This window comes from Pimephales promelas, chromosome 24 (assembly GCF_988280905.1).
Source record: "Pimephales promelas chromosome 24, fPimPro1.hap1.1, whole genome shotgun sequence".
Taxonomy (NCBI): domain Eukaryota; kingdom Metazoa; phylum Chordata; class Actinopteri; order Cypriniformes; family Leuciscidae; genus Pimephales; species Pimephales promelas.
The window spans coordinates 26594586-26621438 of record NC_142792.1 but is presented as its reverse complement, the minus strand read 5'-3'; the positions used below and the strand labels follow the sequence as shown (position 1 = coordinate 26621438).

The window sequence follows — 26853 nt, the reverse complement described above, 5'->3', positions numbered from 1 at the left end:
AAATTCTGCTCATCAAACATTCGGTTTCATTGGATGACTTGTCAGCACACTTCAGAAAACATTTCTTCTCAACAGTACAGTATAATATTGTGTCTTTAGTGTGTACTAATCACAAATTGCAACAGATGTAGATTAAGTACCTAAAGGAAACATGAATTACAAAGTCATCTATGTTTTTCAACAAATATTTATTGATCTGCTCTGTATAGCCTAATTTTACAATGGATGTATTATTTTCACATAAAACACTTATCTGTTTATTTTACTCTGCTGATTTATTATCTTACTGTAGATAAATATCTCTTGCTTGTAAAACCAGCTCTGATGCCTCTGTATCCTTTTCCCTGGACATAAAGCAGGTAGGCCTATGCCTTTAGGGTCATGAAGTTGTAGCACATCAACAGATTAATAAAATAAAATAATTAATTTTGACTTTGCTCTAAATGACTGGTGAAATAAATATTCTTCTGTCCTCTTGATTTAGATTCAGTTGAATGAAGCATAAAGTCTTGATAAAATTCAATCTTGAAAAGGGAAGAATTCTTGTTCTTTTAATATTGTGATTGCAGGGCTTGTTTGTTATGTCATTTGCATATGCAGTTCTAAGGGTTATTGATGTTGCATTTTAAATACATAAATCCCGAGGAAGATGGCTTGATTTATAATTTAGGGTATTCCTCACTGGAGCTTTGTTCTTTTGTGGAGCCTGAAAAAAACATGTTTTAAACACAATTTTTATAATTTTTTTTAAATTGTTTTGTTTATTGAGATATGTTGTTACAAAAATGACATATTTTCCATGAGGCATATGAATATTGTAATATACTGCGAAATGGGTGCTTACAGAAGAAACAGCTTTCCGAGCTCGACAAATAAAAATATAATTGCAAGATTAACAAATTCACAACTTTGCAGTTAAACAACTATGATATAATTCAATGTAAATTCATATCCCTTCACCATGCACACATAAAAAAATGTAAAATGTGAAAATGTAAAAATATTCTTTTCACTCTCCATTGAGAAAATCAAAAAAAAAAAAAAAAAGACTAAATAAAATAGGTCATGAGATTCATATCAAAACTGTTAACAGTTATAAATGAAGATACTTGTATAACATGTTTTAACAGAGAAATGATAATCCAATGAAGGCTTTCTGAGCTTGACAAAATAAAATATAATTGCTAAACATTTAAATATAATTGATGTTTAACAGTTGCATTCATTAGAGATGATACATGCCAAATATTTAAAAATGTACTTTTATGATACAAAACAATGTAGAGTTATTCAATATTTCCATTTACCATGAGCATGAAAAGCATGAAGTACTTTTTTTTTTAGGTTTTGTATTTTTCAAGCATTTATTCCATATACAGCTTTTATATGAAGGAAACAAAAACAGTCTGCAAACTTTTACCCTCCACCCCCAAAAAAAAATTGTAAGTGCTTAAATGAGTTATTTAAATTTACGTCAGTAGTATTAAAAGTAATGTTGTAATATTAAGAAACCTGTACAGATAACATGTTTTAATATTATTTGCAGAAAGAAGTTGAGACTGTAGGCCAATTCACACTGAACCAACAGATGACATCAGACCCTTGTCGAGTTTTGTCATGTCAGTGTGTTACACCCGTTGGGATTGGCTAGCTCTCGTCACCAATTGAACGTGCTAAATCAGCACATGTTGGGTTGTGGACAGTGACGTACTGTGATTGGTTGATTGCCCTCATTAGTCACGTCTGTCACTTTTTATTTTCCGCCCCTTGAATGTATAAAGTGCTCAAATCCGGAATGCTGTGATGTTTTTAATATATTCCGTCAGAAAAAATGTATTTGATATTCCATAAATTCTTTAAAAAAAAAGTTTCCGATATTTTTTTTTTATCACGACCCCAATAATGCATAAAGGGGGGCAAAGTGACCCATTTTCATTTCCTATACATTTTTGTCAATAATAATATTTATTTTCTTAATTTGTTTTGGATTACTATAAAACCTGTGGTGATTTCTTGGCTCTGGCCCAGAATTAGCTTCAGACACCAACCGTATACTAAAGTACCCGGATGACCTTCATACCAGCTTCTGCCAAGATTACATCCAATAGACATTTTACTATCCATATGGGAGAAGATTTGTGAATAATAACCACACAACACGCTCTATAGCTCACGTGGTGGCGGATGTAGAACTTTCAGATTGCATTCATACTACACACATTCATGCTTGATTATTTATTTATCAATAATAGGAAACACCCCCATTTACGCATTGCTGTAGATATTTTGGTTCACGCGTTCAAGGTTTAACATGACGTTGCTCCGTTTTTCTTGGGCCACTTTTGATGTTGTTGGGTTTGAGTCCACAGCAGAGTCTTTAGAAGCACGCCCAGTACTGTTGCCTGACCTGGACAGGAATGAGACGAGAGGAGTCACTCCATGAAATCAATTTAACCTCTAAATCTCATGAACTACTGGAATTTGTTTATAATAAACAGGTAAGAAACATGTTTTGAAGGAGTACATTTGCATTTTCAGAAGTAAATACTGATACTTCCATATACTGTCTCTGGGGACGAAATGGTTTTCCTATGGATCAGGATTATAAAATGGCCGAAATCATTAATGAGGACAAAACAGAAAAAAAGATTTTAAACTGTTAGCCAGGGCTAAAGGTTTAAAGTAGTTTTAAAAGCTTTAAAAGAGTTGAAAATGAGCACTGTTATGCAGACAGACAGACAGAAGATCAAAAACTTTATGTGTCTGTTTGAATTTTTGACAGATGGTGTTTCAATAGTTTTTGCATTTTTCTATTGCAATGTTCAAGAGTAGTAACAGATTAAACAACTGCCTCTGACATTTATCTCTAAAAGACATAGTTTTCCAAAATAAGAACAGGACCTGTGTTAAAATTTAAAAATAAATAAATAAATACAGTAGTCTTCTATATCCAGACTTCTCATGGAATATGTTGGTGAAATGAGTGAAATGAGTCTGAACCACTGATCTAGACAGAGAGCTGACACAGATCTGAATCGTGCATTTAAACGTGACGCCTCAGACAGAGCGGATCCTGATTTACAAACAGAATCACAGTATTTCAAAATATCTGTCTTGGTGAGTATTCATGCAAACATTCTGTAATGTCTTATGTGAACATTTGGTTAACCGTGGGGGAAAACATCTGATTTGTAACATTTATATTAGATCTGTGCGATACATTAGGTCTTGATATTGGCTGTCTGTTTCATTAAGGTTAATCAAACAATTGTGGTATCATGGGGAAAAAAGATTGAATATATATTTTTCTTATAGATGTTTGGTTTTGACTTGGTGTGTGCCAAATTTGCTTGCATTTTTGGTCCATAAACTCAATTGCTGTATAAGCCGAGCTTACAGAGATGCTGCTCTCTGGAGAGCAAATGGGTTGAGATTCCCAGATAGCAAACTGACATTGAATCAACATGGAAATATGACATCGAAACAACGTTGATCTGACATTGTTTTGCTCATCGAATCAACGTTGAACCAACGTCAGACGCGTCATTCTTTCAAAACTAACGGAAAATCAACTTGAAATCAACGCGTTGTTTCAACGTTATGAAAGCAAACCAATTTTCGATTTTCATTTAGCTTTGAAGAATGCCGCGTCTGACGTTGGTTCAACGTTAATTCGATGAGCAAAATCAACGTTGTTTCAATGTCATGAGAGACGTCGTTTCCACGTTGATTCAATGTCAGTTTGCTGTCTGGGTTGTGTCTAGCTACTCTTGCTAGACGTCCAGAGAGGAGGAGCGAATGTAATTTGAGCCTAATTGGTGGAGCTATATGTGATGCGATCTGGGAAAACCCGTCAGATGTCGCGCTGGTACTTTTTCAGTAAAGTCTAAATATAGATTGAATTATCAGGTTTTTTGTCAAAATTGGGTTTTTATTAAATTATTATTCCATAACATCTTGTTTATCATCTCTGAATATATTTTGGGAAAATTCACTAGTTTAGTGCAGAAAAATAGCGATTTATAATGTCCATCTGAAAAGACTGTTTCTCTTTAAGAACACGCAGGCGGAGCGGAGATATATCTCCCGTTTAGCTCTCCTTCTCTTAAAGGGTTAGTTCACCCAAAAATGAAAATTAAGTCATTAATTACTCACCCCCATGCTGTTGCTGTACCAACCCCGTAAGACCTTCGTTCGTCTTCGGAACACAAATAAAGATATTTTTGATTAAATTTGAGAGCTGTATAACTACCACATTGGCTCCTAAAGGACTGCCTCTTGACGGCCCAGAAAGTCAATGAAGAAAATGTTTAAATATCCCAAGTGACTACCGTGGCTCAACTATATGTTTATCAAGCGACGCGAATACTTTTTGTGCGAAAAAACAAACAAAAATAACGAGTTTATTGGACTATTTCTTTTCTTCCTTGTAGGCCAGAACGAGACTTCCTTAGATTTCCACGACGCATGCGCGAGAATTGCGATCTGAAGTGGTGTAAGCTGATGTGAGCAGATCGCAAATCTCGCGCATGCGTCGTGGAAATCTAAGGAAGTCTCGTTCTGGCCTACAAGGAAGAAAAGAAATAGTCGAATAAACTCGTTATTTTTGTTTGTTTTTTCGCACAAAAAGTATTCGCGTCGCTTGATAAACATATAGTTGAGCCACGGTAGTCACTTGGGATATTTAAACATTTTCTTCATTGACTTTCTGGGCCGTCAAGAGGCAGTCCCTTAGGAGCCAATGTGGTAGTTATACAGCTCTCAAATTTAATCAAAAATATCTTCATTTGTGTTCCGAAGACGAACGAAGGTCTTACGGGGTTGGTACAGCATGGGGGTGAGTAATTAATGACTTAATTTTCATTTTTGGGTGAACTAACCCTTTAACACTACAAAGACAGTTCACCTATCAAGATAAACCACACAACAGAATAAAGTCCAGTCCTGGGTGAACTACAACAGCCCGCAAGTTTTTATTTATTTATTTTTATCCAGCGTTATCGTGTGGTGTGATGCGGAGCACAAGAGAACAAAATAGTTTGAAGCTGCTCGTTTAAAAGACCTTGCTCGCCTCTTAATCGTCCAATTTCAAAACGGTTTTCGCAGGATTCATTTTGAGTTCGTCAGCTTTCGAATGATACCTAATTTATGATGATTACTAAAATATGTGATATGAAAAAAGGCAATAAAAAAGGGAGTGCCAGTCGTCCCTCTTTTTTACTCAAAATTCCGTTTCTGTAAATCACAGCGATCAGCCGACTTCAGATAACCATAACTTTTGTTACAGACAAACTATAAAAGAAATACAATCAGATTTGGAAAGGGCTTGAACTCAGCTTTAATATGGTATCAAAACCTGTAATATGTCAAATTTCACCATGTGGTGGGTTTTCCCAGATCGCATCACATATTATCCAACCACACCCACAATTTTATCCCTCCACCCCATTAGACCAGAGAGGAGGAGCTGGACGTCATTTGACTCTGCAGTGAGCACCACTTGAGCTTAAAGTCCCCGTGAACCGGAAGTTGCAAACGACTTTTCTCCAGTGTTGTGACGTATTTCGGAGAGAAACGGAATACTAAATGAGGCAAAATAGTGGGCGTGGCTTTTTTTCTAACTAGCACCTGATTGGATCTAGAACGCAAGTTTACACACGCTGTCAATCAATGCTCGCTCGGCGCTCGCAAACACACAGCAGCTGTCAGTTGGAGGGGTGTGGTTATGGATGTTAAGGAGACGCCCAAACCGTAAAGCCTACGTCATCGGGCAAGGTCCTCAAATGCAGAGGGGAGGGGCATTTTCAAACTTTGATTAAAGATTACAAAGCCAAAAAATTTTTTTGTGTGGATTGACTTGCATGTATGAATTGTTCACCACAAAACGATCAATTTAGGCAAACAAAGTAAGTATGGTCAATTTTGATTTCATAGGGACTTTAAACAAGCCCAAAAACACTTCTGTTAAGTGGACATGCAGAAGCAGCATTAAGCATAAACTAAACACAACGCCTTCGTCCACTGTGCTTCAATTAAAATGACTGAATATAAACTTTTGTCATTGTAATATTACTTCGTTCTGAATAGTGGATACCAAACGCATGTAGATGCCAGAACATTGCGAGGGTAACCACAGTGTCAATTCACACCAAATTGAATGATAATTAACAGGACTCAATCCCGCATTTAAATGCAGTTTTCACTCCTGAAACTTTACAGTGTGTATGTGACTGAAGAAGAACTTCAGCTACTTAATGCCAGTAGTGAAGAAACCCAGAATCCAGGAGCAACCAAGAACCACAAACTGAGCCAGTGTTGAAATAGTATTTCAGGTGTTGACTGTTTGAACGTTTTAATCTTGGGCAGGACATTGCATTTTTATCAGATCACAAAAATAAAAAATAAAAACTCACAGTTCCCTGACATAGCCTCCAGGAACCAGCCTGATACAACCAGAGTGACCAACGATCCAATCACCTATACGAGTCCACCGACAAAGGGCAAAGGTCAACAGGGCTGAACTGAGGAACACCAGCCCCACCGTCACACACACCAAAGTTAACAGGTCCAGCCGTGGATCGCTCTGAGAAAACATGTCAGAGTAGATGAGTGCCATATCTGTGCTGTTCTTTAATGGTCACTATAAATGTTGACCATCCACTGGTTTAACTCATTGTCTTTCATACCTCAGATGGGCGGGGGCTGGTTTGCATCAGAGCGAATGTTGACAGATGAACACAGGAACACACAGTGTAGTTGCTGTTGGTCTCTAAAACAGAACAACCATCTACAATCCACTCGCTGATATTCCAGTACACACAGGACAGAGAACCGTTGGGGGCAGACTCCTGCAAAACGAAGCAAGAACATGCAGGAAATATTACAACACTGGATATTAGAGGTCTTCAGATGGTCATCAGATCTCAGGTTGGACAAAAACACATTTTAGTCTCTCACTCTGATGTGTTTGAGGGTGAAGTTGACTGGTTTGGTGAGTTTAGTGTTGGTGGTTCTGGGAAGAGTAACTGAGATCACAGTGGACATCATGGTTTTAACCACGTCATTTGATGTGTTAAAGAAGTCGGGCTTAAGTAGATTCTCCATTGTGTGAAAACTCATGAAAGCCACAGCAGCAAATCCTGTGTGACAGAAACAGAATCATGCTTGTAACACTGTGTTAAAACAACAATTTAAAAGTAAATAAATGAGTTTTAGTGGTGATGGTATGACATCTCTTTCTACAATTTGTATATGTATCACATACCTTCAATGTTGTTATTGGCGATCCCAATGAGGTCGATGTCCACAGAAGAACTTGTTGTGTCAAGTCGAGGGATTTTATCTAAGGCTACATTTGGTCCAACCATGAAGATTTGTCCCTCTGATTATAAACAAACAACAATTATAGGCTATAATAAATGATTTGCATCATTTATCTTTTTTTATAAACAGTCCCTCCAGGATTGCACTTTTTTGTGTGATTTTTGCGATCAAAATAACTGATTTTGTGGTGGTAATTTCCAGAAATTTGTGAAAAAATGTGCGATTTTTATATTTTAAAATTAGGACATAACATTTATTTACCATAATAGCATTATGTCAGATGCAAAATTCTCATACGTGACACAAATCACAAACAAAATACATAAAGCTTGTATTTTGGTCTAATCAAATTCTCTTCACATTAACTTTTAAAACAAACTATGGGCAATTTTTCTACCTGACCTTTGGAAATATTAACATTAATATCTTGTTGCTTGATTAACATTAACAACACTGACAACAGGAGGTAAACTATGTTACTGTCACTTTAAGACCTACTGCAGTAATGAAAAACGTCCCAATGAGTTATTATTATTGATTTTATTATTGATTATAACTGATCCAAGAGGCAAAGCAGAAGAAAAGTGACCTGACAGTCATATGGTTAGATCTTGCAAATGCCTACGGTTCAGTTCCGCACGACCTAATTCAAGAAGGACTGGACCACTATCATATCCCTATGGCTATCCGTGACATGATTTCCAGCTACCTAGGAGGGATTAAGCTTAGATTTACAGCAGGGCAGTTTACAACTAACTGGCAAGATCTTCAAAAGGGGATTCCTACGGGGTGCACCATCTCTCCTATCTTGTTCGTCATGGGCATGAACCTTCTGGTTGGAGCAGCAGAAGGAGTAACCCGTGGTCCCACGCTAGAGTCAGGCATCTCCCAGCCAGTGCTCCGAGCGTTTATGGACGATATTACAATAACAACTGGTACACACGTTCAAGCAAGATGGGTCTTGGAAACCCTTGGTGCTGTAGCTACGTGGGCAAGGATGTCTTTCAAGGCCAATAAGTCTAGGAGTCTGGTGATCAGGAAGGGCAAGCCCACAGGGAGGTTCAGTCTTCATGTCCAGGGAGAGGCCATTCCATCAATTGAAGATAACCCAGTAAAGTGTTTAGGAAAGTGGTTCGATGTGTCACTCTCAGATCGGGCCAATGCCAAAAACACGGTGGAGCAAGCTGAGGAATGGCTAAAGAAGATCGACAAGTCCAAGCTCCCTGGTAAATTCAAGACCTGGCTGTACCAGCATGGTCTCCTGCCCAGGCTTCTTTGGCTCTTTACTATGTACGAGTTACCCATGACGGCTGTGGAGGGCATAGAAAGGAAGACTAACAAGCACCTGCGAAGGTGGTTGGGGATTCCCCCTAGTTTTTCCACAGTGGGCCTCTACATTCGGTCAGGCCAACTGCAACTTCCCTTGTCCTCCATCGTAGAAGAGTTTAAAGTGGCAAAGTGTAGAGTCCTACTTAGCCTCAGAGACTCCAAAGACGAACTGGTAAGGCAAGCAGGGGTCATGACCAGGTCTGGACGTAAATGGGCAGCCAGCACAGCTGTAGAGCAGGCGGAGAGTGCTCTGAGGCTGCGAGATATTCTTGGAAGCCCTTGCATCGGACGGAGAGGACTCGGCTCTGCACATTTCCAGCAATGGAGAAGCGCTGGTGTAAAGAGCAGGCAGGAGATGGTTCAGGCTGAGGTGCGGGCCCGTGAGGAGGAAAGGCGGATGGCAAGGGCAGTGGAACAAGGATCCCAGGGCGCATGGACAAAATGGGACCTTCCCAAGCGCAAGATCTCCTGGCAAGAGTTATGGCGGCTGGAGCCCTACCGAATTTCCTTCCTACTGCGATCGGTCTATGACACCCTCCCTTCGCCAGCACACTTACATGTATGGGGGCTGAGGGAAGATCCTAACTGCAAGTTATGTGGGCAAAAGGGAACATTGGCACATATACTATCAGGATGCAAAACAGCTCTCACTCAGGGTCGGTATAGGTGGCGTCATGACAAAGTGTTACTGTCCCTTGCTGACATACTGGAACAGGAGAGATGCAGGAAAAGGCCTGCCGGTATGGGCTTGAAGAGGGCGATCACCTTCATCAAGGAGGGAGAAAGGCCTGTTTTAACCAAACCATCAAAACCCAATCTCCTTCAAAACGCCAGGTCCTGGGAGATGAGGGTGGACGTGGGAAAAAGGCTGCAATTCCCAGGGGTGGTGCTCACAGCCCTCCGTCCAGACATTGTCTTGTGGTCAACAGAGGGCAAGAAAATAATCCTAGTTGAGCTGACGGTGCCTTGGGAGGAGGGATGTGAGGTTGCCCATGAGAGGAAGGCCTTAAAGTATCAGTCCCTTCTTCAGGACTGCAAGGACAAGGGATGGCAGGCCTGGTTGTTCCCAGTGGAGGTTGGCTGCAGAGGTTTCCCCGCTAAATCAACCTGGCGGTTACTATCAGCTCTGGGCATGGATGAAAGAAGGAAAAAACAAGCAGTACGTCGGATGGGGGAGGAGGCAGAACGTGCCTCCTGCTGGATATGGAACAGGAGGGAGGAGGAAAGCTGGAAGCCAGGAGCAGATGGGCAGTGACTTGGCCATCACTGCCGGCCCACCAACCGGAGGGTGTTGTGGTTGAGGGCCGAAACACCCAGTGAAGGTTGTGTACCACCTGACGACATCTGCTCCTGGCAGAAGGCTACAGTTACCTACAAGGTAACGGAAGAAAGCACCCACTAGGTGTATGTCACAAGATTGTTTTACATAACTACTCGCCAAGATGAATATTTTGAAGTAATTGCAGCTATGTGCATTTGTTCAAGCGCGATAAAAGAGAATTCAAAACTCTAACGCTGGTAGGCGGTGATGTAGTCAGTCAGTCAGTCAGTGACACACACACACACACTGCAGTCAGGCAGTAACTTAAGTCAGAGACAGACTGTCACTCTGTCAATCAGTCACTTAGTTCTCTTTCGCGGTATACTGCACTTTTAATCATTCTTTTTAGTACCATTAATCATATCATTCTTTTTGTGATGCCATTCAATCAAGTTTGTTGTAGCCTATACTGCCCAATGAAAACTGATCGGATATTTGCTGATTCAGCTACATATAGCTGGATATAAAAAAAGAAAAAATCTTTAGCGATTTGACACTTAAATCGGTCCCTGGCGCTTATGGGCAGGTGAGACACATGTTTCTGACAGACCGCTCACAGACATCACTCGTGCACAACATCTGTATCCAAATACATTGAAACTTTAATTCAACTAGAGATATTTCATTTGGGTTATTATAATTGAATATTTTGTGAGGTCTTTTTTTATTTTTGTGATTATTTTGCGGTTAAATTAAGAATTATGCAGGATCGCAAAAAATGCGACATTTTGTTGATTTTGCATTGTAAACTTTTTTCGCGAAAAACTGGAGGGACTGTACAAAAGTCCAATTTAAAGACAATGACAAATAAATTAATGTTTGATAATTGATTATTTACTATTGTTGGGTATTCATATGTAATTGTTTAAACTAAAATGTCCTTAAAATCAAATCCAATAATTGATTAATATAGTGATGCACCGATGTGAAAATTTGTGGCCGATACCGATAACCGATATTAACATTGCTGTTATGGCCGATACCGATATTTACCGATGTCGATATCCCTGTATAGAAAACACATAGCGAGGATTAGGGCTGCACGATATTGGTAAAAAATGACATTGTGATATTTTATTTTTCTGCGATATATATTGTGATATAAAAACAATTTCACCAGATTACTTGAATTGCTCTATTTGGAAAGAATGAATCATTCTAGAATGACTGGGGTAGTTTTGTCATGGAGTATATCCACAGAAACTAATATTAATAGAATGTTAACAAAATTTGTTAACATTCTATTAATCTATTAACCTTAGACTTTACAAGAAGGTTCCATTTATTAAAGTGTTCATTTAATGTACACTTTAATAAATGGAACCTTATTGTAAAGTGTTTCCGATTTATGTATCTTGAGCTCAGTGTTGGACAGATCAGTTGTTTTAACCATTCATTAAAGTGAATCGGTTCAAAGGAGTCATTAGTTCGCGAATCGGACGTGTCATTAACGGAACCACGGCACACGTTGTGATTATCCAGGCAGTTTAGAACATCGCACAAGATTTGTCTCGACTTATTTTTACAGTCTATGGTCTCGACAGTCGACACAGAAAACATTTCATCAACACGATAGATTTTTTTTTTTTTGGTTTATTGAAAGTGTGGTTTCACAATTCACAACCAGTAGTTCAGAAGAAAAAAACTTCGGTCTTCCGACCTTTTACCATCGTGTATTCTCAAAGATATTCAGTCAACTCAATTCATAAACATGCGTGAGGGGGAGAGAGAGCAAGACATTTTGAAGACGGCGCGCGTGACCGGTGCTTTCACTCTCTCTTGTTCCCTCCGTTAAACAAGCGAAAGACATTTTGAAGACGGCGCGCGTGACCGGTGCTTTCACTCTCTCTTGTTCCCTGAGTTAAACAAGCGAAAGACATTTGGAAGGCGGCGCGCGTGACCGGTGCTTTAATTGACTCTCGTTCCCTCAGTTAAACAAGCGCACCAGTCACTCATCTACATCACTTACCAGTCAAATATGGCTTTGGCGGGACAAAAATACGCATTAGGAAGGCTGGCAGAAAACAGCTCACCAGTTCCAGTCTTCGTGCGCTTGATGTTTAAACGCACTTGCACTTTTAATACGCGTGCAAAAACAAACACCCACGCACGTCAAATAGAATGATCATCGGCCTGTTCACATCGGCCCTATTTTGACATCGGAACGATACCGATGTGTAAAAAATTGACCAAATCGGCCGATATTATATCGGCGGCCGATATATCGTGCATCACTAGATTAATACTGTAAGCTCCACAGACTTCCTGTTTTATTGTTGGATAAATGTCTTGTGAATGTTGAATGTTTTTAGGCAATATATTCACAAAACACATGTGAATATATATGAATATAAATATATAATATAATATATATATAATATGTGAATATAAAACTTCACTGTAAGTGAACCTATTTATTGTCATCTTTTCTTTTTCCCAAGATATTTCTACCAAAAAAAGGATGAATTTGCACCAAAATTCTGACTTTTGATATCAGCAACAAGAGATACAAGCAGTGTGTCACAGGCTGGTTGAAGCAGGCATGGAAGCAGGATCGCAATTGCAGCAGTGTTTATCAAACTAAATAACTGACAGGATACAAAGAGAACACGAATGGAACAACCAGGCATGTAGCAACAATGACAGAAAAGGAACGGACACAGCTGGGAGAAATGAACTCATAATGACTTGATTAACAAGACAACAGGTGATAGGGATTAAATCAAATTAACATAGGTACAAACTGGTTGACACAGGCAAACAAAACAGACACTAAACGTGACAGAAGTTTCCCCTACTGCTAGGTGCGACCTCCCACCGTATTACATCCATAGTGGTGGAAGGGCTAAATAGGCTGTTCAGGCGGCCGGGGCGGAGCTGGCTGTGCAGGTGGCCATAGTGGAGATGACCCTTCTGGAGGCCATGGTGGAGACTTATAGCCCATGGCATGACGTGAAGATCAGGGATCGGGCATGACGTGAAGACCAGGCTGGACAGACATGACGTGAAGATCAGGCTGGCCAGGCATGACGGGAAGAGACTCTGGAATGGTGGCCATCTTGGGATATGGCCCTGGAATGGTGGTCTCGGTGGGACGAAACACAGGAACTATGGACTCTGCAGATCAAGACGCTGGCTGGGCGGACTCAGAGGAACGAGACCCTGGCTGGGCAGACTCAGAGGAACGAGACCCTGGCTGGGCTGACTCGGCAGAAGGACTCGGCAGAACGAGACCCTGGCTGGGCGGACTCAGAGGAACGAGACCCTGGCTGGGCTGACTCGGCAGAGGGACTCGGCAGAACGAGACCCTGGCTGGGTGGACTCAGAGGAACGAGACCCTGGCTGGGCTGACTCGGCAGAAGGACTCGGCAGAACGAGACCCTGGCTGGGCGGACTCAGAGGAACGAGACCCTGGCTGGGCGGACTCGGCAGAACGAGACCCTGGCTGGGTGGACTCAGAGGAACGAGACCCTGGCTGGGCGGACTCAGAGGAACGAGACCCTGGCTGGGCGGACTCGGCAGAACGAGACCCTGGCTGGGTGGACTCAGAGGAACGAGACCCTGGCTGGGCTGACTCGGCAGACGGACTCGGCAGAACGAGACCCTGGCTGGGTGGACTCAGAGGAACGAGACCCTGGCTGGGCTGACTCGGCAGAACGAGACTCTGGCTGGGGAGTCTCGGCAGAACGAGACCCTGGCTCGGGAGTCTCGGCAGAAAGAGACCCTGGCTGGGCAGACTTGGCAGAACGAGACCCTGCCTGGTTGGACTCAGAGGGCCGAGACCCTTGCTGGGCGGACTCAGAGGAACAAGACCCTGGCTGGGCGGACTCGGCAGAACGAGACCCTGGCTGGACAGACTCGGCAGAATGAGACCCTGGCTGGGTGTAGAGGAACGAGACCTTGGCTGGGCGGACTCAGAGGGACGAGAACCTGGCTGGGCGGACTCAGAGGAATGACACCCTGGCTGGGCGGACTCAGAGGAACGATACCCTGGCTGGGCGGACTCGGCAGAACAAGACCCTGGCTGGGCAGACTCGGCAGAATGAGACCCTGGCTGGTTGGACTCAGAGGAACGAGATCCTGGCTGGGCGGACTCGGCAGAACGAGACCCTGGCTGGTTGGACTCAGAGGAACGAGATCCTGGCTGGGCGGACTCAGAGGAACGAGACCCTGGCTGGGCGGACTCAGAGGAACGAGACTCTGGCAGGGCGATCTTCATGGCCATCCGCACTGACAAGAGAGGTAGGTCCATCACGCTGGACATTAATCTTGATCGCCCATAGACCGACACGGTACTGGGCCTGATGGCTGGCATGACACGAAGATTCTCTGGCAGGGCGCTATCGATGGGACGAGACTCTGGCAGGGCGGTCTCCTCTTCATGGCTGTCGCAGAGCCCAACGGTGAATGAAGACCCATTATGCCAAAGCACCCACTCAACATAATCCTGGAAGTTCCCCCGAAGGCCCATATCCGGGCAGGCGCGCTTTGGTCTCTGCATTGAGACCTGCCCAGAAGAACCCACAGAAGCTGGTGTCATGATAATCAACAAACGGTACAAATACGTCTGTGTGTGGGCCTTGAGGGACTGATCCTCCTGGGTGAGTAGGAGAATCTGAACTGCTGCAAGATCCATATTTTTGGTCTGTCATTCTGTCACAGGCTGGTTGAAGCAGACACGGAAGCAGAATCACAATTGCAGCAGTTTTTATTAAACAAACTAAATAATAACTGACAGGATCCAAAGAGAACATGAACAGAACAACCTGGCATGTAGCGACAATGACAGACAAGGAACCAACTGAAACACATACACAGAACATACAAGGAAAACGAAACACAGCTCGGACAAATGAACTCATAATGACTTAATTAATAAGACAACAGGTGATAGGGATTAAATCAAAGAAACATAGGTACAAACTGGGTGACACAGGCAAACGCAGACACTAAACGTGACACAGTGTTTTCTGCTCTCTGTTATATAGTTACTAAAAAAGGTAATGTGTAACTATTTGGGTTGCTGTCCGAGGTATAGGAATAGTAAGAAGAAGATTAGGCGGTGGAGGGATGCTCCTCCCGAACTTGGTTAATAAAACCTAATTCCTCACTTACCTACAGTGGCGAGAGTAAAACTGACATTGGCACTCGTGTCTGTTGGCTTCACCAATGTAGATATGAGTTTCTCGCTAATTTTTAACACACGGTTTCCATAGGAGGCTAGTTCAGTTGGGCTGACTGATGATGATGACTCTAAAATCTTCTCTGAATCGTTGAAGGCCGTTGTCAAAATGGTGGTCACAGTCTAATTTATTGATCAGAGAAATTGATCAGAGGCAATAAGAATAATGTCAATCATTATGTAACTGACACAGATTTGATTATTTTATCAATTTTTAAAAGACTTACATCCAAAGAAAGACTTTGCGCTGTAATGTTCTCTATGTTTTCAAGAAGATTTTGAAAACATCCTGTAGAGTTCTGACTCTGAAATCACAATTGAGCTTTATGAATTAAACACAAAGATTCTTTGAACTATGTAAATATTCAACTTACCCTGCATTGATCCGGCATGTTATCTGTGTTATCCGGACCTGTAGTGAGGGAACTCATCATTATAACATGAATACAGTAAAATCAAACATCACATTTCAGTCTAGAAACATGCGTACCTGTAGTAGTTGGACTGAGTGTGGTTGGAGTGGAGATATTATACTCGCAGAAGCAGGAGGAGTTGGTATGACTGTAGCATGTACAAGTGTCATTATTACTAATGCAGGCGCAGTTGTTCCCGCATTGGTATTCATAGTGGTTTTGGTTCTGATATCTCCGGTAGTTAAAATAATGCATTCTTGTGTTGCAGTGCATGCGGTACTGATCCCCAGTGCAGATGTACGTGTCATTTAAAAACACACATTGAGAGAGTCTTAATGGACTAACTGACGTAGGGATAGTGCTGTTATTGTTGTACGTCTCACAAAAGCAGGAAGACAAAGTGCTACTGTAGCATGTACAGGTGTCCTTATCACCAACACAGATACAGTCATTACTCATGCACAGGTATAGGTCTTGGTCTTGGTTTTGGTACTGGTATCTCCAGTAGTAGAAATCATGCACACTTGTATTGCAGTACATGTGGTACTGAGCACCAGTGCAGATGTATGTGTCATTGTAAAACACACAGCCATAAGCTGGACTAACTGCTCTATTGAGAGCAACAATATTACCATAAGTCTCACAGAAGCAGGAGGACAGAGTGCTACCGAAGCAGGTACAGGTGTCCTTATTACCAACACAGTTACAGTTATTACCTCTGCATTGGTATTGGTTTTGGTTTCCAAATCTCTGGTAGTTGAATCTGTGCATTCTTGTGTTGCAGTACATGCGGTACTGAGCACCAGTGCAGATGTATGTGTCGTTATAAAGACCACAGTCGTAGACTGGTCTAACTGCAGCAGGGATAATGATGCTATTGTTGTTATTTGTACAGAAGCAGGAGGATGACATATTATAGTAGCACATGCAAGTGTCCTTATTACCAATGCAGTCACAGTTATCGCTTAAACAGTGGTAATGGAATTTATAGTAATGGAAATCATGCACACTTGTGTTGCAGTACATGTGGTACTGAGCACCAGTGCAGATGGATGATGAGTCATTATAAAGCCCACAGTCATAGACTGGACTAACTGCTGTCGTGAGAGCAATGTAATTGCTGTTAGTCTCACAGAAGCAGGAGGACAGAGTGCTATAGTAGCATGTACATGTGTCCTTATTACTAACACAGATACAGTCATTACTCATGCACAGGTATTGGTCTTTATATCTATATCTCCAGTAGTAGAAATCATGCACACTTGTGTTGCAGTGCATGCGGTACTGAGCACCAGTGCAGATGTATGTATCATTTAAAAACACACATTGAGAGAGTCTCAATGGACTAACTATTGTAGGGATAGTGCTGTTATTGTTGTTAGTCTCACAGAAGCAGGAGGACAGAGTGCTACGAGAGCAGGTACATGTGTCCTTATTACCAACACAATCACAGTCATTATTCCAGCATTCATACAGGTATTGGTCTTGGTCTTGGTTTTGGTATTGGTGTCTCTGGTAATAGAAAACATGCACACTTGTGTTGCAGTACATGTGGTACTGAGCACCAGTGCAGATGTATGTGTCATTGTAAAACACACAGCCATAAGCTGGACTAACTGCTCTATTGAGAGCAACAATATTACCATAAGTCTCACAGAAGCAGGAGGACAGAGTGCTACGAGAGCAGGTACAGGTGTCCTTATTACCAACACAGTCACAGTTATTACTCCAGCATTGATATTGGTTTTGGTTTCCAAATCTCTGGTAGTCAAAATAATGCAAACTTGTGTTGCAGTACATGCGGTACTGAGCACCAGTGCAGATGTATGTGTCGTTATAAAGACCACAGTCGTAGACTGGTCTAACTGCTGCAGGGATAGTGATGCTATTGTTGTTATTTGTACAGAAGCAGGAGGGTGACATATTATAGTAGCACATACAAGTGTCCTTATTACCAATGCAGACACAGTTATCACTAAAACAGTAGTAATGGTATCTCCAGTAGTAGAAATCATGCACACTTGTGTTGCAGTACATGTGGTTCTGAGCACCAGTGCAGATGTATGTGTCGCCATAAAGCCCACAGTCATAGACTGGACTAACTGCTGTTGTGAGAGCAATGTAATTGCTGTTAGTCTCACAGAAGCAGGAGGACAGAGTGCTACTAGAGCACGTACAGGTGTCCTTATTACCAACACAGTCACAGTCATTATTCCAGCATTCATACTGGTATTGGTTTTGATTCTGATTTACGTAGTAAAAATAATGCATTCTTGTGTTGCAGTGCATGCGGTACTGAGCACCAGTGCAGATGTACGTGTCATTTAAAAACACACATTGAGAGAGTCTCAATGGACTAACTGCTGTAGGGATAGTTCTGTTATTGTTGTACGTCTCACAAAAGCAGGAAGACAAAGTGCTACTGTAGCATGTACAGGTGTCCTTATCACCAACACAGATACAGTCATTACTCATGCACAGGTATTGGTCTTGGTCTTGGTTTTGGTACTGGTATCTCCAGTAGTGGAAATCATGCACACTTGTATTGCAGTACATGTAGTACTGAGCACCAGTGCAGATGTATGTGTCATTGTGAAGCACACAGCCATAAGCTGGACTAACTGCTCTATTGAGAGCAACAATATTACCATAAGTCTCACAGAAGCAGGAGGACAGAGTGCTACCGAAGCAGGTACAGGTGTCCTTATCACTAAGACAGAAACAGTCATTACTCATGCACAGGTATTGGTTTTGGTTCTGATATCTCCAGTTGTAGAAAAAATGCATTCTTGTGTTGCAGTACATGCGGTACTGAGCACCAGTGCAGATGTACGTGTCGTTATAAAGACCACAGTCGTAGACTGGTCTAACTGCAGCAGGGATAGTGATGCTATTGTTGTAATTTGTACAGGAGCAGGAGGAGGACATATTATAGTTGCACACACAGGTGTCCTTATTACCAATGCAGCTACAGTTATCACTAAAACAGTGGTGATGGTATTCATAGTTATGGAAATTATGCACACTTGTGTTGCAGTACATTTGGTACTGAGCACCAGTGCAGACGTACATGTCATTATAAAGCCCACAGTCATAGACTGGACTAACTGCTGTCGTGAGAGCAATGTAATTGATGTTAGTCTCACAGAAGCAGGAGGACAGAGTGCTACTGGAGCAAGTACAGGTGTCCTTATTACCAACACAGTCACAGTCATTGTTCACACACTGGTACTGGAACTGGAACTGATATTTTTGGTAGGAAAAATCATGCATTTGTGTGTTGCAGTACATACGGTACTGAGAACCAGTGCAGATGTATATATTGTTTTGTAGCACACAGTCAGGGTCTGTGACTGGACTAACTGATGTAGGAATAGGGATAGTGATGCTATTGCCATAAGTCTCACAGAAGCAGGAGGACAGAGTGCTACTGTAACATGTACAGGTGTCCCCATAAACAACACAGTTACAGTTATTACTCCAGCATCTATACTGGTATTGGTTTGGGTATCTATATCTCTGGTAGTTGAAACTGTGCATTCTTGTGTTGCAGTACATGCGGTACCGAGTACCAGTGCAGATGTACGTGTCGTTATAAAGCCCACAGTCGTAGACTGGTCTAACTGCGGCAGGGATAGTGATGTTATTTCCGTTAGTCTCACAGAAGCAGGATGACAACTTGCTTCTAGAGCAGGTACAAGTGTCCTTATTACTAATGCAGCTACAGTTATTATTAAAACAATGGAAATGGTTGATAGTGTAATGGAAGTCATGCACACTTGTGTTGCAGTACATGAGGTACTGAGCACCAGTGCAGATGTACGTGTCATTATAAAGCCCACAGTTATAGACTGGACTAACTGCTGTGGGGATAGTGATGTTATTGCTAATATTCTCACAGAAGCAGGATGAAGTATTATAGTAGCATGCACAGGTGTCATTATTACCAACACAGAGACAGTTATTACTCAAGCACTGGTATTGGTTTTGGTATTGGTATCTCTGGTAGGAGAAACGATTCATTCTTGTGTTGCAGTGCATGCGGTACTGAGCACCGGTGCAGATCTGCGTGTCATTATCAAGCTCACAGTCCAAAACTGAATGAGCTGCTGCCCTTGATTCAGCGGCAGTGGTGGATATTATACCTGAGGATGAGAAATATGTGATCAAAGTAAACACAAATACCAAACCAGGTAAATTTCCAGCATGGTTAGCACATTACATTTGATTGGAAACACATTTCAAGTCAACACTGTTTTTTGTTGTTTGTTTTTAAAATCAGGTGACGTGGCGTCTATTTACTGTATGGTCTTGGTGATCCACTTACATTACATCACCTGACCATTCTACCGGCCACAGACACTGAAAATATTTATAAAATTTTAAAGAATGGACACTATAAATTAAAACAAATACACAATTTATTTAATTTGGAATATGAATTTGGAATGCATTTTGGAAGTGAGATTAAATGTAGTGTAGGTCAGAATTTTATCAAAACATTTTTCCAAATTTGTTTAAACTTTCTATATATATCAATGCATAATTCAAATCTAAGTACTCTGAGAAAAACAAGAGTATAAAAATCGAGTGACTCAAGACCGTTTAATCTGCACTAAACACAGCTCATTATTTCGAACCGGGACGAAACAATGGATTGGCTTAGGCGACTGTCACTCTCTCGCAACCATGGCAACCACCCTTTTGCCACACAGGACCTGCCCACTTGCGCGTATCCAGATCGTACCTGTTCGCATGCCCTTGTTTGAGCTTGAAGATGCAAAACTCGACGCAGGTCCTCTTGTCTAAAAAGTGCTCCTTGCCCTGCACTTCGACCACCCCGTCCTCGGCCTCTACTTCCTCGGACCCTAATAGCACGGCCTCTTGCACGACCTCCTCTGCTTCGCCCTCGACCACGGATCTGTCCTCGAGCTGACGATGCTGTACTTGCTTTCTTATACTGTCTATGGGTAACTTACTTGTCTCGGGAGTGTAGTCCTCATCAGAATCAACAATGCTTTCATCAAGCAAACTCTTACATGCAGTCAGAACACCATATATATGTTATGAATCTTACACGAAATTCATCTTCATCACAGTGTAAATGATGGCAATGGAAAAACGTATCATGCAACCTGTTTTTAGCTTTGCCTTATAGATAACTAGCTCGTTAGCAAATCAATAAATATATATTGTAAACTTTACCAATATCAATATGCTAGCTTGATAGTGAGTAATAAAATACAACTTATTTGTTTATAGTTAGATTTTTTTATTTACATGTGTTTCTGACATGATGTCACTACATGCACTCTTTCCTCTCCTCTCCGCTCATCTCAGGTAAATAATGCGTCTTCAGCTCAGCTGTCGGAGTCGCGCGTTCATGTGTTTTGGGGGCGTGGCTTTTGAAGGAGCCCAGAAGGTAGGGGGTGAAGTGAATGGAAATAATGAGCTGTCTTTAAAACAGTCGCGAGAGGTCTACAGACACTCGATTTTTACACTTTCTTTTTCAGAGTACTTAGATTTTAATTATGCATTGATATATACAGAAAGTTTAAAGAAATTTGGAAAAAAAAAAGGTTTTTTTTTTAATTTTGACCTACACTACCTTTAACAGGACTGTTAAGCTGCATCCTTATATAGACTAAGGAGTAGAGTTTTGAAAATGACCAAGTACTAAGAAATAAATTAATAACTAATTATTTAAAAAAAAAACTAAAAGTTAATATGGTTCACAGGGTCAACAGACATTTGTTTAAAGAAAACAGTACTGGCTTACACTTACAGAGGATTAAAGAGATGACAGCCAACAGTGACCATTCAACACCTGGCATGAAAAAAAAAGACTATTAAAAATACTAAAATGTCTAATGTTTTATTACTATTATACTTAAAATTCTTTCACAATAAGCACAAATATGAATTGTTTTTCAAAGGAGATCTTTAGCACTGATTGTTAGACACTTTAGTTTTAAACGATCAGTCTGTTCAAACAGTTTTGTATATTTCTGGAGCCATACTTATTAGTTAAGGCAAATGAGGACATAACTTACAACTGATCGACGATGTTGCCATTACTTGCTCACAACATCACAAAGTTATGTTGTAGCAACGAACCCAGGAAAATTACTTCTCTGGTTGTGACTGTGACTCTGGTTGTTAGTATCCTGCCTGCCTGTACCTGTTTTTTGTTTGATTTTGAGTAAATGTTTGAATTAGAGCTTTTGCCTCGTCTGCCTTCTTCAACCCGCACACACCCGTGACAGAAGAACCGACCGTGACAGAAGAAAATGGACGACAAGATGGAGATTCTCCCATTCTGATTCTGTTCAATCCAGTCTAGGCAGCAATACCCAAACCCGTCAAGCTGAAAGAGTCCTATTGGGCCTGGTTGGCTTGTGGGACTCCTGAGGCAGCTGACTGGTACCGGCAGGCCAAGCGGACTGCAGTTTGGGTGGTTGTGGAGGCAAAAATTCGGGCCTGGGAGGAGTTTGGTGAGGCCATAAAGAAGGACTTTTGGCTGGCCTTGAAGAGATTCTGGCAAACTGTCTGGCGCCTCAGGAGAGGGAAGCAGTGGCCTACCAATACTGTTTACAGTATAGATGGGAAGCTGTTGACCTCAACTGTGGATGTCGTCGGACGGTGGAAGGAATACTTCGAGGATCTCCTCAATCCCGCCGTCACGTCTTCTATTGAGGAAGCAGAGGCTGAGGGCTCAGAAGTGGACTCGTCCATCACCCTAGCTGAAGTCACCTAAGTAGTCAAGAAACTCCTCGGTGGCAAGGCACCGGGGGTGGATGAGATCCGCCCTGAATACCTCAAGTCTCTGGATGTAGTGGGGCTGTCTTGGCTGACACACCTCTACAGCATCGCGTGGCGGTCGGGGATAGTGCCTCTGGGATGGCGGTCCCTCTTTTTAAGAAAGGTGACCGAAGGGTGTGTTCCAACTTCTCAGCCTCCATGGGAAAGACTATACCAGGGTACTGGAGAGGAGAATATGGCCGATAGTGGAACCTCGGATTAAGGAGGGACAGTGTGGTTTTCATCCAGGCTGTGGAACACTGGACCAGCTCTATAGCCTCTACAGGGTGCTGGAGGGTTCATGGGAGTTTGGCCAAGCAATCCACATGTGCTTTGTGGATTTGGCAAAGGCATTGGACCAGTGGATTATGGGGTCCGGGGCCCTTCATTAAGGGCTGTCCTGTCCCTGTATGACCGAAGCAGAAGCTTGGTTCGCATTGCCGGCAGTAAGTCAGACTTCTGCCCGGTGCATGTTGGTCCCCGGCAGGGCTGCCCTTTATCGCCGGTTCTGTTCATAATTTTAATGGACAGAATTTTTAGGCACAGCCAGGGGCCAGAGGGTGTCAGGTTTGGGGACCACACAATTTTGTCTCTGCTCTTTGCGGATGATGTTGTCGTGTTGGCCCCTTCACACCTGGACATTCAGCATGCACTGGGACGGTTTGCAGCCGAGTGTAAAGCGGCTGGGATGAAAATCAGCCCCTCCAAATCCGAGGCCATGGTCCTCAGTCGGAAAAGGGTGGATTGCTCACCTTTGGTCAGTGGAGAGCTCCTGCCTTAAGTGGAGGAGTTTAGTATCTTGGGGTTTTGTTTACGAGCAGGCACGTGCACGGATAGACATCAAAGGGGGCTTGAGCACCTGCCCTTTTTATTCCTGGAGAGAAAGTGCCCTTTATTCAGGGGTGCATTTTTTAATTTTTGGAAAATAATATACAGTGATGTGAATAAGTTTAGACACCCATGCTAAAGTTGCCTAAAAAGAGGAATAAAAAAATCACCTTTTGGATATTGATCTTAATGCCTTGATTAGAAAAATGAGGAAAACTCCAACCTTTAAGGACACAAATTTTCTTTGTGAATGAATAATGTATCATAAATAAATAAATATTTTTCCTTAAAATACAGGGTGCATAAGTCAGGACACCCCTATGTTAAATTCCCATAGAGTCAGGCAGATTTTTGTTTTTAAAAGCCAGTTATTTCATGGATCCAGGATAATACAGTATGTGTGGTGAGCAGGCCGGTGGTGCGAAAGTTTTATTTTTATTGTCATCCGGTTCCTGCCTCCTTCTTCCCTGAATCTTGTTAAACTATGCATCCTGATAAAGTTCCCTTGGCCTTTGGAATTAAAATAGACCCACATCATAACACACCTTCCACCACACCTAGATTGGCATGGGGTACTTTCCATAAGATCATCTTTCAATGCAAATCAAACCAGCTATTAGGCTAACTGAAGTAAAACCTTGCCAATCTCTAGGCATAGTGAATGGTGTGTGATGATGTGGGGATATTTTAATTCCAAAGGCCAGGGGAACTTTATCAGGATACATATTATCCTGGATCCATGAAATTTAAAATTTAAAAATAAAAATCTGCCTGACTCTATGGGAATTTAACATAGGGGTGTCCTGACTTATGCACCCTGTATTTTAAGGAAAAACATTTATTTATTTATGATACATTATTCATTCACAAAGAAAATTTGTGTCCTTAAAGGTCGGAGTTTTCCTCATTTTTCTAATTAAGGCATTGAGATCAATATCCAAAAGATGATTTTTTTATTCCTCTTTTTAGGCAACTTTAGCATGGGTGTCCAAACTTATTCACATCACTGTATATCCCTGTTTGAGCACAGCTTCCCTGTCAAACAAATATATTTATTGAATAGAGTATCTAAATATCAGGTCAGGAGTTCTGAAGCGCTGTTGAGTCCTCCCTCAAATGTGAAACTAAGTCCATGTCACCATCAGGTGTATCAAATATATACTTGATGAAACTAATAGCATAGAAAACATGCTCATTGTGGCATGGTTTCCTTTGCTGCTCTATAAACCTAAGATACCATGGTTTCTGTGTAAACTGATTATTTTGTAGACATCTTTTGAAATTGAAACAATTGTGTTAGTTTGAGGAAGATAAAATTAATTAACTTTTAATTTTTTTTAAGTCAGAGCTGTTGATATTTATACTTTTTTGTTTAATAAAAAAAACATAATTATGAGAAGTGCCTTTTTTCACTTAAGCCCATGCCCCTCAAAATGTCTGTGCACGTTGGAACGGGAGATTGACAGACGGATTGGCGCAGTTTATGCAGTTTGGCTTGCTGAGGATTATGAAGTAATGATAGTGCATGAAATTTAGATGCAACTGTAATAAACAATAAATTAGAACTAAAAATATTTATATAGTTTTAACAAAAAATATGAGAGCTGAGCTATAAATGAACATAAAATACTCATCAATTTCTGTTAAGAAAATTATTCATAAATTCTTTAAGATAAATCTTATTCATTGTCAAAACAAAATTGTCATACATTTAATTCTCAGTCAGTCGACTAGTCAAAATACACAACAGATTTTCTCTAAATGAGAACAGGAAAAGAAAAATACTTACTTTTAAAACCAGTGACCACCATTGTGGAATCTCATAGTCCACTGTGTTTAATATTTATTTAGCAAATCAGATCAGGCATTGATTTTCTGAAATAAATTAAGAGAAAAACAAAAATTTTCTGTGATGAAAGTTTTGCCAAAATGACATGGGGAATTTACTATCATACGCTATAACCAGCAACATTACAATCACTTTTAAATGCTGTGCCAACCTTAATTGTTTCCCATCAGAGATCTTCAACACTGACTGAACACTGACTTCAACAGACTGAAAACAGTGCCAACCAACTCTGTGTTGGAATATTTAAACATTTAGCTCTCACTCACTTGCTTTTGCAAGCCTGCATTTAAGGATTAAAAAAGAAAATCACTCAAATATAGCTAGTAACAAATTTATTTTAGTTCTATTTCACCTCACTCTTCTGTCTGTAAACCCTTCAAATATTTCTTGCAACATTGAACACCCCTTTAATTTTTTGAATGCAACTGAATGATACAAATAAATCACACCTCAGTACACACGATAAAGTATAAAGATTTCAATGTTTAGCCTAAATAGCATGAAACATATATACAGTGTTATTAACCGCTATTGAAGACAAAACTGCACAAATGGACTGATTGATAGTATTTCATTCTTATTCAAGCCTTTAAAGAGGGAGGGACTCACCTGGAATGAGTTTACATGTAGTGATCTTCACCCAACTAGACGGATTATATTTGTGTCAGAAGTTTATATGATAGTTATCTGTTCATCTGATGATGAAACATAGTTAGCATATTTTTTCATCTTCCAGCTAAAATTCAAATTTATATTTAAATCTACACACAAAGACATAACACACACCAAGATGCATTAACAACATAATTTTAAAAGAAAACAAAGATTACATTTTCTTTTTTTCTTGTGACTGAATGTGCAGGATTTTTATGTGATGAAATAGCGGGAACTTGCAAAAACTGAAAATTCTGTCAGTATTTACTCACCCTCATGTTGTTCCAACCCCGTAACATCTACAACCTTCGTTCATCTTCGGAACACAAATTAAGATATTTAAGATATTAAGATCACTCCTGCATACTAGTCCATAGGCTACTTGAGGGAATGACTTGCTGTCCTTGAAAAGTCATTAAAGACATCGTTAAAATAGTCCAATGACTACAGTGGCTTAATCTTAAGTTTATCAAACGACGAGAACACTTTTTGTGCGCAAAAACAACAAAAATAACGACTTTATTTCAGTAGTAGTATTAATACACATAATTTGTTGCAAAGAAAGCCAAAATCAAAGATGGTCTGGAGATAGTCCTACAGTTTACAACATAATAAAGGACAAAAAAAGTTGTAATATGTTATAAATAGTTTTTTTTACAACATTAATTTTTGTACATATTGGACATCAAGCTGGTTTTTATTTTATTTTATTTTTTTAATGGGAAAATAATCTTTGGACAAACACACAGACATCAATAATCCACATATGAATCTCATCAATGGTGAAATGCTTTATGCCGCAATGCATTCTGGGAGGCAATAGTTTAGTTTAAAATGCTTGGCTCCCAGCATGCAATGTAGCATAAAGCATGTCACCATTGTTGAGATTGATATGCTGATTCATGATGTCTGTTTGTTTAAAACAAAGTTTAATGATTTTCTGTCAAAAACTGTCTGCAATGTATATAAAAAATCAGAATACTGATGTTGAGAAAGCTGTCAACAAAGGTAAAATTTATTTATTAAAAACAAATTACAACTTTTGGTCAGGGATAACATTAGAGAACCTTTCTTTTTTTATTTTCTTTTTTATTATGATAACTACTATAGCTGAACACCTTTGTTAATTGTTTCCTTTGTAACAAACTATTGT

At 40.7% G+C, this 26853-nt stretch overlaps 1 protein-coding gene across 1 annotated transcript; it reads right to left on the bottom strand.

The window, feature by feature from the left end:
* Window positions 1-760: 760 nt before the first annotated feature.
* LOC120463586 (uncharacterized) lies at window positions 761-25729 on the bottom strand. Its single transcript, XM_089126831.1, has 12 exons — window positions 25656-25729; window positions 24987-25072; window positions 21354-21395; window positions 15646-19713; window positions 15530-15567; window positions 15383-15460; window positions 15089-15278; window positions 7265-7381; window positions 6958-7139; window positions 6687-6848; window positions 6414-6583; window positions 761-2407 (listed from the first exon to the last, which is right to left on the bottom strand). The coding sequence occupies exons 2-12, from the start codon at window positions 25006-25008 to the stop codon at window positions 2266-2268; spliced, it is 5211 nt and encodes a 1736-aa protein (XP_088982957.1). The 5' UTR covers window positions 25009-25072; window positions 25656-25729; the 3' UTR covers window positions 761-2265.
* Between the last annotated feature and the right edge of the window lie 1124 nt (window positions 25730-26853).

Coding starts and splice junctions, on each gene's coding strand:
- LOC120463586 (XM_089126831.1), bottom strand. CDS start 25,008: ATGGTGGTCACTGGTTTTAAAA. Junction 21,396..24,986: donor GGTGGTCACTGGTTTTAAAA/GTAAGTATTTTT, acceptor TTTTCATGCCAG/GTGTTGAATGGTCACTGTTG. Junction 15,568..15,645: donor ACTCAGTCCAACTACTACAG/GTACGCATGTTT, acceptor CCCTCACTACAG/GTCCGGATAACACAGATAAC.